The sequence below is a fragment of the Hydractinia symbiolongicarpus genome, chromosome 14, assembly GCF_029227915.1.
Source record: "Hydractinia symbiolongicarpus strain clone_291-10 chromosome 14, HSymV2.1, whole genome shotgun sequence".
In the NCBI taxonomy this organism is placed as follows: Eukaryota; Metazoa; Cnidaria; class Hydrozoa; order Anthoathecata; family Hydractiniidae; genus Hydractinia; species Hydractinia symbiolongicarpus.
The window spans coordinates 3,827,055-3,838,644 of record NC_079888.1 but is presented as its reverse complement, the minus strand read 5'-3'; the positions used below and the strand labels follow the sequence as shown (position 1 = coordinate 3,838,644).

Genomic DNA, 11,590 nt, shown 5'->3' with positions numbered 1-11,590 from the left:
TTATTTGTAATAAACCCCCGTCTCTGTCATTAGTTTAAGATCTATCCTCGTGACCCACAAATTCAATCGATAAAAATATGGCTGACGTCCTTCCGTTCTATCTGTTGGTGAGTACTAAGAATATAAATTTTACATAAGACCATGCGTTCAGGGAGATACACAATACCAAAAAAAATACCACGAGTACGTTGCTATAAAGTTTGTGAAACTCGGGAAAGATTTGTGCCAGAGTTAAGTTCCCATTTTAGCTATCCATTTTTCTTATATTTAACTGTCCTCTAAAACGCTTTGCTTTTTGCCTTTATAATTTTCTTCATATTCATGGATCTGTCTGTCAATCACATAAATGCCCATTGTTTCCATGCCTTTAAATCAATGTAATGTACATCTTAGTACTAAATTTTGCAATTGAAAGTTTGCAATATGTGAGAATACAAACGAAAGATCAGTGAAATTTCACCTGAGCCTGACCATTATTATTTTTCGTTATGATTTTTAATTACATACAGTAGTTACCATATCATTAGCCCTAAACCTTCTTCACATCTCCTTTCTTTTGTCTTCTTTGTAAATACACTCCTATAATAAAAAAATGGTCCCTACTTAGCAGCAGTACGGCACTTTAACCCAATTGGGTAAGTGTTACGTGATCGGGTAACATTACCTAATTTAAAGTTTTAGCTATTTATGCTTGTGGAAAGAGAGTTGTACAAGAACGAAAGTATGAAGATTATAACCATTGTCAACTCCAATATTAAATTTTATCATCACTTTAGCGAGTGTTAAGAGAGCGCTAACAAGTAGAGTGCATATATACCATTCTGGCCAATCCAAATGAAGTCACCAGTCACCTCGTAACGGCATAGTGAAATTGTGTTCTTGAACAAGTGTTTGCTATTTTTTAACCTTTTTTTATTAGTGAAGAATGTTGTTTTATCTATAAAACAGGAAAGAAGAAATGCATTTAAAATAAAAATAGTGTCTACAGTTCTTACTTGGATTAAAAAAAAAAAATTAAAAAAAAATTGTCATTCAGATATATATTAGACATACTGACTGTTTGTGAAAAGAGGTATCAAACCAGGGAAAATGAAGGTATTGTATCTAAAAAAAGAAAACATGAGGTACCAAACTTTGACACCCTTATACTGTTCCAAAATCATGAAAAACAACTTTGCAATACTAAAATCACCATATTTTGTTAAAAGTGATAATAAAACAAAAAAATAAAAATCACAAGGTCCCTATGAAGCTTAAAAACTGTGTATTTTTGTTCTAAAATAACAAGAAAACATCCCATAAAAATGTGTCTTTTTAACAGTGGGGTAAAATTAGTGAAATTTGAGCCGGTTTGGTATTACAATCAGGAAATTTGTTTCTCAAAGTTTGATAGAAACTCTGGGCTTACTTGTTTTGAAAGCTCACTAAAGGGACATGCGACAGAACAATGTTAGTAATAATAAGCATTGTTCCAGAAGCTGTAATTTCATAAACAGGATTTGTCACCAAACCTTTTTGTCTGCATCAAATCTATACTATACGCTATTATTTTGCGTTTTACGGAGCGTTCACATATAAAGTAATCAAGAAAGCGGGAGGCGGTCATCGAAATTGCTTTTATGCTTGATTATGGGGGAGGGTTCAAGTGGTTTGATGACATAGCAAATCAAAAAAAATTAATGGGATATTTTATGAGTGTGAAAAATATCAGCTATCTAAAGCGTTTGTATTTGCCATATATCTATCTTGCATGTAAAATATAAAATAAAATATAAAACTGTAAATATTTAATTCTTTTGGACTGTAAAACTTATACTTTATACCAATGTAGATATATTTTTGAATTATTTTTCTCTATAGGAGTGGTATCTGTACATTTTTTAATAGTGTTGCACAATAATAAAGAAAAATGCTGCATGAAAATAATTGGATTACCTGTGTATAGGCTAATGACTAGAAATATTTTGATTTTAAATGCTCATATTCCGTATATCCTGTGCACATATTAAAAATCCACCAAACGCGTTTTGCGCAATGAACAGACCAGCACACTTTGCTTGCTGGTTCAATATTTTTTTTAGAAAAGTATATTACAAAGAAATATTTCAAAAAAACTCATTCTGAATAAAAACATTACCAGGGCTGGAGAGATAAAAATTCTAGATATATCTATATGTTCAAGTCTGTAAATTACATACATGCCTGAAAAATAGCCATTTTTGTTTTTTGCCGTCATCAACTCGACTTTCGTGAAGTCACTAAAGTTGAAAAACAATAGTCGTACCGTAGCCCCTTTAACTACATTTCTGCTGTTATAAGAATCAAATTTTCATATTTAACTTTTTTATTTAGAATAATAAAAAAGACTGTTGTATCAATAATTAAATTCAAAAAAAATAAAGCAGGTGAGAATACATCAATAAATCAGTAGTGGTAGTTTTCTTTACCTTCAAGAACTCTACGTTCGTATCTTAATCTTTACTAACACAGTTTAAAGGACAGATGTGGTTTTATAACAGAACACAGTGTTTTTAGTTTGAAGGTAAATAACTTCTAAACATGGGGGAATAACTGACACCGTTTTCTGCATGAGTAACCAGAGATCACGTGCAACCAAAATTGGACCAATTTCTTTAAAACCTGAGGTATAAAATAATGTTGGACTTATATTATAGAGCTTAAAAAGTTAGATTTAATAACTTGGGATCTGCAACTTGGGTTGCAATCAAATTGTGTGGGTAAGCTTGTATAAGCCCTATATGTTTACTCACAATATTTGATTGCAAACCGACATGCTGATCCCAAGCAAAAAAATAAGAGGCCTGGGACAAGAAAGCAAGTGTCATTTTGGCAAAAAAATTTATATCAATCAATTAACTTTTATAATATCTACGCATTGATAAAGTTTGAATGCACACCCCTTAACAGGTCTAAAATTACTGATAAAAGAAAATGTCCAAATTTGCTATTACCAAAATATGACATCATAATTCATGTAGCATAATTAAATCTGAAATTCTTTAAATGCGAATATCTTGAGAACGAAAAGAGCTTTTTAAAAAATTTAAAAAGACTGGTTAGCTAACTTTTTAAGCTCTATAATATAAGTCCAACATCATTTTTTACCTTGGGTTCCCTTTAAGCTGGGTCAACTGGCCTGTTTTGGAATTAAAAAAATGATAACGCCATCATTGCTCTGTTGCTGTATCGGTTTTCCACTAGTAATTTAAAAGTAATAAAAGTGTATTGTGAATACTCAGGGACAAGCCAAATTGTTTTTTTTATGTTCTACTAGATGTTATGGCTGCTCTGTGTGTTGAAAGTGGGGTTAGTACATATTCTAAATCTCTGCTTGCAAAGATTAAGGAGCGAATTGAACACAAAAACAAGTTCTTTTCACTGGAATTTTTCCCTCCTCGAACACCAAGTGGAACATGCAACTTATTTGAGAAATGCGATCGTTTATCCCGTGGAAAACCGTTATTTTGTGACGTCACTTGTAACATTAGTAAAGAGGACAACGATAGTAGTCAACACTTTGTTGAAGTTGCTTCTACAGCCCAAGATATTACCCAATGTGACACTATGTTACAACTCAATGCTTCTCAACTAACAGAAGAGAGGGCTCTGGAGTTATTGTGGAAGGCTAAAAAATTTGGATTGTCAACTGTTATGGCAATTTCAGGTTTGCTTTAGTCTGCCTGTCATTTTTCTTCAACCTGTGTTGGTATCCATTAGCAAATTGATTGTAAATTGCAAAACTTAATTCAATATTTTCCAGATGTTGGTAGCAGCAGCAAAAGATTTGATGACTTTTCATCCACTTCTGATTTAATATACTTCATTCGGGAAAACTTTCATGATTTTTTTACAATATGCATTGCTGGTAGGTATTTTTCTCTCTTTTTCCTTGTTATTATGCAGCATAATGGACATGGAAAATTTATAAAAATGTTGCATAGTCCTAGCCAACTGTGATTTTCATAACTTTAAAAAGAATATGCAGTAACACATCTATATTATAATACCCATATACGTCTGTCCATCTGTCACGCAAAATGGTAACTGCAGTAGCGAGACGCGCGCTATGCGGTTTAAAAAGAAGGGGTAAACCCGTGGATTTTTAATGGGCCATCGACTAGTTCTTAGAAATTTCTTTTAAAAAAATTGTTTCTGTAAAATGAAGAGCTTAGACAAAAATTTGAAGATGTCCCAAAATTGTCCTGAAAAGTGATCATGTTGAGTTTACTTTTGGGTATCCTGGTATTTAAATCTTATTAAAAGCCTTTTAGAAACCTCAGTAAGAATAAGAAATAAGTCACCATAACACAGGGTTTCTAAACCTCAAAACTCCTCAATTTTTCCTAATTTTGAAGTCTTCTCCAAACTCCTTATTAAATCTACCAATAATAGCTATGCTAGATAGCAAGGGCTATCGTTATTTTTCTATTGGCAGATTAAGTTAAGCTAAATTTGCACTGAAATAAGAGTTCCCTGTGGCGTAGCACCTCACTACAAAACCTTTGTTTTTGGTGTGCATTAAATGTTTAATTTTTTGTATACCATAAAAAAAGGTGATTTCAAAATAAAAATGAAAAATGCTCATATCACCGTGTGGCAACGCTGCATCTCTCCTGGATGTCAGTGTGAATTTAACATTATAATCACCTTTGTTGTTTACAATATACAAAATTGTATAAAAATATGATTTGTCATTTACAGGTTACCCAAGTAGTTTGTCCAATGATACTGTGCCGTATGAACAGACGTTTGATCATTTATGTGAAGATGTGCGTGCAGGTGCTGATTTTATCATCACACAGATGGTGTTCGAAGCATCAGACTTTCTTACATTTGTTGATAAATGCAATTCAAATGGAATTACTGTGCCGATTATACCTGGTGTGCTTCCAATTCAGGTTTGCACGGAATTTATTCAAAATACAAAAACTAATTTTCACAGGAAGAAGTTATGAAATTTTGTGATTTTTTGTTCCGATTTACGAAAATTATCTAAGTGAGAAAATAAATTCTTCTTAAAGAAAGTCTGAAATTGCTCTGTTTGCCAAAATATCTTGTTGTCCCCATAATAGGTAGGGATATAGGAATTGATATGAAAAGATTACAAATTTTTTTTTTTAAAAAAACATAAAATTTGAGGTCAGCCTGACGGCCTCTTAACATGTTTCAGAATGTTTCTCAACTTGTTCTTAAAGATAATTCATGTTCTTAAAGATAATTCTTTGCCCCAGGAACTATCAAGCCTCTACACTTTCTTACCCAATTATCCTCCTCCATTCTTTCCAAGTTAAATGAGCCTGCCAATGTTTTCTAAATTTTTCTTAAAATTTAGGTCACCTGAGCTGAAATTATTTTCCTTGTATAGACAAGTTTACATGTGAAAAGAAATTCCAAAAAGCATTTTTTATGTTTTAGTTTTCTTTGCAAGTATTTATAACCAACATCCATGTTAAATTATCTTGATTGGTCTGTGCTACTTCCCTAAGAGTATAAGATTTGTAATTTTTCCATACAGAAAGTCACTGTGGAATTACTTTTATCCATTGTTTATTTTTTATTTTTCAGAGTTACGGATGTATTCAGCAACTGTCGAGGTATTCAAAGGTTAAGATACCAGAAAAAATAATAAACGTATTAAATCCAATTCGAAAAAACGACGAAGCTGTTTTAAAGTATGGCATATACCTAACAGTTGAACTTTGTAAAGTCTTGTTAAGTAGTATGTTATGCGTGGGATTGCATTTCTTTACACTGAATCGAGAAATTGCAACCACGGAAGTGCTAAAGCGTATTGGATTGTGGCAAGAACCACAGATTAATCGCAGAATATTACCTTGGTTGTCAGATGATACGACTGTCCGAGAAGGTGAAGAAATTAGACCTATATTTTGGGCCTGTAGGCCTGGTAGTTACTTGTATAGAACTTCCAAATGGGAGGAATTCCCAAATGGACGTTGGGGAGATTCGTCGCTTGCTTCATTTGGCAGCTTTAATGACTACCGTTTGTTCTTTGCAAAAAATGAAGAGTTAGTAGCTGAGCTGCGCAAGATGTGGGGTGAGGAGTTGAATTCGGTGCATGATATCTATGATGTATTTGTGGCTTTTATTTCAAGAAGCAGCAACAAGCAAGGGTATCCGGTAAGCATATTTTCAGGTTTATGGTTATTCCTAGTTGAATTTGTCTTTTTATTTTGTGTTTACATTACATATTGTAAACTTGACTATACATATTTTCTATTAAAACCTTTTATCTGCCATAAATCAAAATAGGCCCTGCAAATACTTTGTAGACTCCCTAAAAACTTAAATATTAGACCGCCAGACTCCACCCAGTATTTATTATGTTGAAAGGAGAGCAGTTTTAAGCGCATGCATTGCATTTTAAAAATTTATACCCGAGTGTTTGTTTTGAACTTTTTACATTTTGAAAACATTATGACAGTGTTTAAAACAACAACAAACCACTGATCTTGCCTTAGTGTTTCGTTCTTTTCTAATTATCAAAGCATAGTGAGGCAATATTAGAGTCGCGAGAGTAAAGACTTGTGCTTGCTATGGCACATCTTGGTAAAATGTGAACAAAATTTTGTGAAAAGACTACGTGGAAAAACATTTAAAACCATTTTGTTAAATCGAGGTTTCCTTCTAAATTTTCAGGTGACTAGTATTCCATGGAACGAAGATGATTTGGCTGCAGAAACAAGTGTGTTGACCGAGCAACTCGTACATATCAACTCGCATGGTTTTCTCACCATAAACAGTCAACCGAACGTGGATTGTGTTGCTTCTACCAACAAGCTGTTTGGTTGGGGTAGTCCTGGAGGATACGTCTTTCAGAAGGTATTATTTGCTATCAATAATATTCATATAATTTTTACATGGGTGTTATTAGTAATATTTTTTTTTACATATAACTTTAATTTTGGGTGGTTCGCTAACTGTTGTGTAAGTGTTGAGGGAATCGAAGAATGGTAGAGGTGTTGTTAAAACAAAAATACCATAAAAACCAAATAATAAGAATTTTGTTAACTTGATCGCGACCTGACAATCTAAACAACATTAAGGTAAAAAAAACCGAGACATCATATTCTAATATAAATCCAATTCGCATCTTGAAAAAGGAATTAGCGCATATTTTTTAGAAAGTTTTTTCTTTTATTGCCTGAACTTTTACAGGATGGGCTATAAAATATCTACATAGTCATATTTAATGTTTTTTGACTAAATATAATGAAATAAAGATTAAAATAGTAGATTTTAGTTTATGTTGGGTGAATTTGTTCACGTTTAAAAGACTATTTTCGAAATACTGGGTTTCCAAAAAGCTAAGTCTGTATTTTTTATCGAATATTGATCCACGTAACCAACTATTCTGCACTAAACAATAAATTCAAACAGCTGCTCTATTATTTTCTCACATTCTGGTCTGCAAATTGGACCACTTTTTTCACTAAATAATATATACAGTGCTTCATGCAAGGATTCAAAAATATTAGAAAATGTCAACGCAAAGAAAAATATATATGACATTTGTAAGATTGTTGACGTGCTGAACTCTTTGTCTTGTAATTATCCCTGTAATTAGGACTTTGTTATTACAAAAAAAACATGCTTATCTTCACGACACCAGAAAATGTAATAAATTTAAAGCGTTCAAAAAATTTAAATTTTTTTAAAGATGTCGCGGGCTTGATACGGTTTTATGTTGCTCAACGTTTTTAAAAAAATTCAAAAATTTGATCCCGTACGAAGAAAGATAAGTGGAATTTCCAAAATGTTACACATTTTCTTGAATGATTATTTTTAAGCAAAGATTTTCGGTGTACGAATAAGTTGCGAACTTTAGGGAAAAAAACTCCTTTAAACATTATTTTCCATAGGTATATTGTTGTTAATCATATTTTTTTCATTTTTGTGGGGTCTAACTTAAAAGTAAGAAAGTTTCTCCCTTTGGAATATTATACTGTTAAGAAATGTTTTAATGTAAAAACCACTTTTCGGGTGCTTCCTAGCCAGTAACATATCTGATGTGTGATTTATTCCCAATCCACCGGTCTACCTGTTAGTGAAAATTTTTATCGATAAAAATGACGAAATAATGATAAAAGGTTTCAATAGTGTCCGCCGACGAAATTTCTTCCAATAAAGTGATTCTAAGGGGGGATTTTCACGAAGCGAATTGAACGGTGAATTCGACGGCGAATTGTATCTGAGCATGCGCAGTTTTGTTTGTTTGGATTTTGCATCGAAATATTCGCTTCGCTAAAAAGTAGAAACAGTTCCACCTTTTTAGCGGCGAAATATTTCGCTGTAAACTGTTTACCAATCAGAACGTAATATTTAGTGTTTGTTCTTAGAAAAACTCAGTACTGAAAAGAATTCAAAATACTGTCTGGTTTTTAATACCCAAAAGAGTGCTTACATTCAGTATTTTAAATTCGTCACATGTTTTTCGTTCCACGTGAAAATCAAAAAGATATTTCGCAGCTAATTTGCCGGCGAATTCGCCATTCACAATTCGCTCCGTGAAAATCCCCCTTAACAGGCGCACATTTTTTTTTGTTTACAGGCCTACTTGGAGTTCTTTTGTTGTGAAGAAGACGCACAGAATTTATTAGAAGTGTTGAAAGATTATCCTGTTGTTGGTTATCACTTTGTGAACGCTGCAGTATGTATGTTGTTACTATGAAGACATTTAATGTTTTCATGCTCTGGAAGGGATATTAGTGTGTAGGGGAATGCGGAAAGTTCAAGCCTGATCAAGGAACCCTTGCAGATTGAGGAAAAATTTGGAAACTTTACCTGTGTATCGTGAGCTGTTTGATTCGCTATGAATACCCTTTCCATGTTATAAAAAATCGCTGCTCCAGTGATTAAGGACAGAATTTAAATCATTTAAATCGAATAACAGACTCAGAACAAGGTTGATTTTAAACATGAATAAAATCTTGTCAACAACTTAATTAACACGTTGCCATTGCGTGTTTTTTAAGTTTTGAGTTGTAAAAACTGTAATAGCCCCGTACACGTAATAAGTTATTTCGGTTACGTTCTAGGTATGGTGTAACAGCGTGTAGATGAAGTATTCTGTAGTATTTTAAGCTTTTGTTTTGTCAACTTGTCATGTCAACTATTTTTTAATTTTTTTTAATTTTCGTTTTCTTTTAAGTTTCTTATTTTATATTTAGGGTACGAAGAATTTTACCAATACAAACACAAAAGATTCAAACGCAGTAACATGGGGTGTATTTACTGGAAAGATGGTTCTACAACCAACCGTGGTCGACCCAATAGCTTTTCAGTTTTGGAAGGTATCTTTCATGTTATTTGTTTATTCTCACCGAACGTCTTTTCGGTGTGAATGTCGTTCTTAATCAGGTAGAAGATCAAAGTTACGCATTGAGAACTTGACGTTTAAAATGAGATTTTGTACATGTGTTGTTTCTGTGCCTCGATCTACAATCACTTAAGTTGCAGAAAGCATCAACTCGCCAATTCTGCTTTCTCTCCCAATGCGTAGGTTAGGTAAGCAGCGTTTAATTCGTGCTTGTTGCGCTTTCTAATGCTGATGCCCTATGGAATAATCCACATCGTGGGCAACAAGGCCGCCAAATTTAAAAAAAAATGGTCATGCTGAGATTAGAAACAATTTGGTATATTTTAAAGGTATGGGTCTAAACAAATAACCTGAGATCCTGAGTCCGCTGTAAACAATGAAAAAGAATTTTAAATTTGCCAGCTAGTCTAATGTATTTTTGGAGGGATTGTATAGGTGTTTTTATATAAATTATATCAAAGTGTATATGCAGGAGGTGTACGAAGGTCAGGATGTTTGGCAAAATTACCAGTTATGTCAAAAAAGTGTTTCGAATTTGTTCTGGTCCGAAATTTTATAACTAATGTTTTATTGTGAAAAGAAAGGACTGTACACCTATTTGCCATTTCATTGAGAAAACATCAAACATGTCTCAATGAGCCAATCGTGTCTTTCTAAACCTATACCTTATATATTTTCTTATAAGAGACAAAAAGGGAAGGCAATGGCTGGTAACATTCATGTAATTATTTTCAGGACGAGGCTTTCGAATTGTGGTTGCAACAGTGGGGAAGACTGTATGATCATTCATCAACGTCATGGAAAATAATCAAGCACTTGCATGATACTTTGTATTTAGTAAATCTAGTTGATAACGATTATGTGAAAGGAAACTGCTTGTTTGAAATCGTCAACCGTGTGATTAGCATGAGGACTAACAAAGAAGATATTGTGTTGTGAAAATAATATTTTATATCCTATGTATATAATTTATAGTTATTTTTTTTTACATGTGCTATTTTTACTGACAGGCTGCAAACTGCTTGCAACACTTGTGCTTACGCATTAGTTATGGTTTCGTAAGTTTTGTAAATATCGGATTTCACCAAAGTTTATAAATTGGACGGTCAACCTTGAAGGGGGATTTCTTTCCACCTTATCAATCCTTATATTTTCTTAATATTTTCTTGTAAAACCCTGTATATTCATACCTTTACGTATAATACATTAAAATAAAAAAGATATTATACAAGTAAGTGGACACCACATACAAGTATTGTATGTGGTGTCCACTTGGTACAAAATTTTCTGTTGTTTTGTTGTGTTGCTTTTGTTTTTTTTGTTCGTGTGGAGTATTATTTGAAGTAGAACCGCCTGTGCAACACCTGTGACACTTTTACCTATCCATGTCTTATTGTTCTTTCTCCCTTCTGTAAATAATCTACATAGGAAATCCCTTTTGTTAATATGTCCTTAATTTGTACTTTTTTTTATATAAGCGACTCTATCTTTATTATAGCCTCAGTTGCCAAAGGTGAAATTTAGTTGCAGATTTAAAGTAGCTAACATTTTGTTTTATTCAAAGTTTGTAAAATTTGAGCTAGCAACATGATTGTTTATCAAAAGAAACGTGTTCCATGAAACTGATCTCTGTTCCCTGTCAATGAAAAATAGATGGAACCACGTATCCATGATGTTTTAAAATTTGTCGGATTTGACTAGCTTTGTTATTAATTGTATATACGATTATATTTTTTCTGCTACCAGCGTACATGATTTTATAAATAAATAGTTTATATAAAATAATATGCAGAATGATGAAAAGTATATAAAATAAAGCTAGAATTTGACGGATTTTTTGTTAGTCTATAGATAACATTCCATGTTATACCCCCAGTTCCCATCGTTAGTATTCACACCATTGTTTTTTCTAGGCTTTGTCGTAATGCTCTGAAGAAAAATTTTATACACATTACTTCAGCTTTCTCGATTAAAAGATGAAGAAGCTATGGTCACACCGCCGAAAGGCTGGTTCGAACTGTGGTTAAACGCACTCGAAATTCTTGAACGATTAAATCTGTTAGGTAATTCAAAGCAGAAGGGAGTGCGGGGAGATGGCTAAGTAATGAGTTTTACGCAAAAAATGACTAAACTAACCCACACATGATTTAGTCCCGCATTTTGAGAGTCATGTAGCCCTCTTCGTACTGCTGAAAAATGAAAGGTGATGGTGAAAATTAATAGTCAATTTTT

General features: G+C 32.9%; 1 protein-coding gene across 4 annotated transcripts; it reads left to right on the top strand.

Moving 5' to 3' along the window:
• The first annotated feature begins 48 nt into the window (after window positions 1–48).
• On the top strand, window positions 49–11,182 carry LOC130624954 (methylenetetrahydrofolate reductase (NADPH)-like). Of its 4 annotated transcripts, none has more exons than XM_057440022.1 (10): window positions 50–107; window positions 2,353–2,405; window positions 3,296–3,685; window positions 3,782–3,886; window positions 4,723–4,919; window positions 5,587–6,159; window positions 6,679–6,861; window positions 8,591–8,693; window positions 9,210–9,332; window positions 10,094–10,283. In XM_057440022.1, the coding sequence occupies exons 3-10, from the start codon at window positions 3,301–3,303 to the stop codon at window positions 10,138–10,140; spliced, it is 1,716 nt and encodes a 571-aa protein (XP_057296005.1). In that variant the 5' UTR covers window positions 50–107; window positions 2,353–2,405; window positions 3,296–3,300; the 3' UTR covers window positions 10,141–10,283. The 4 variants fall into 4 exon arrangements, with proteins under 4 accessions (XP_057296004.1, XP_057296005.1, XP_057296002.1 ...); XM_057440019.1 differs by having other exon boundaries at window positions 52–107; window positions 8,591–8,689; window positions 10,094–11,182; XM_057440021.1 differs by lacking the exon at window positions 10,094–10,283 and having other exon boundaries at window positions 49–107; window positions 9,210–10,063.
• Window positions 11,183–11,590: the final 408 nt, after the last annotated feature.

Coding starts and splice junctions, on each gene's coding strand:
- LOC130624954 (XM_057440019.1), top strand. CDS start 3,301: ATGGCTGCTCTGTGTGTTGAAAGTGGGGTTAGTACATATTCTAAATCT. Junction 3,686..3,781: donor AACTGTTATGGCAATTTCAG/GTTTGCTTTAGT, acceptor AATATTTTCCAG/ATGTTGGTAGCAGCAGCAAA. Junction 4,920..5,586: donor CTGGTGTGCTTCCAATTCAG/GTTTGCACGGAA, acceptor TTTATTTTTCAG/AGTTACGGATGTATTCAGCA.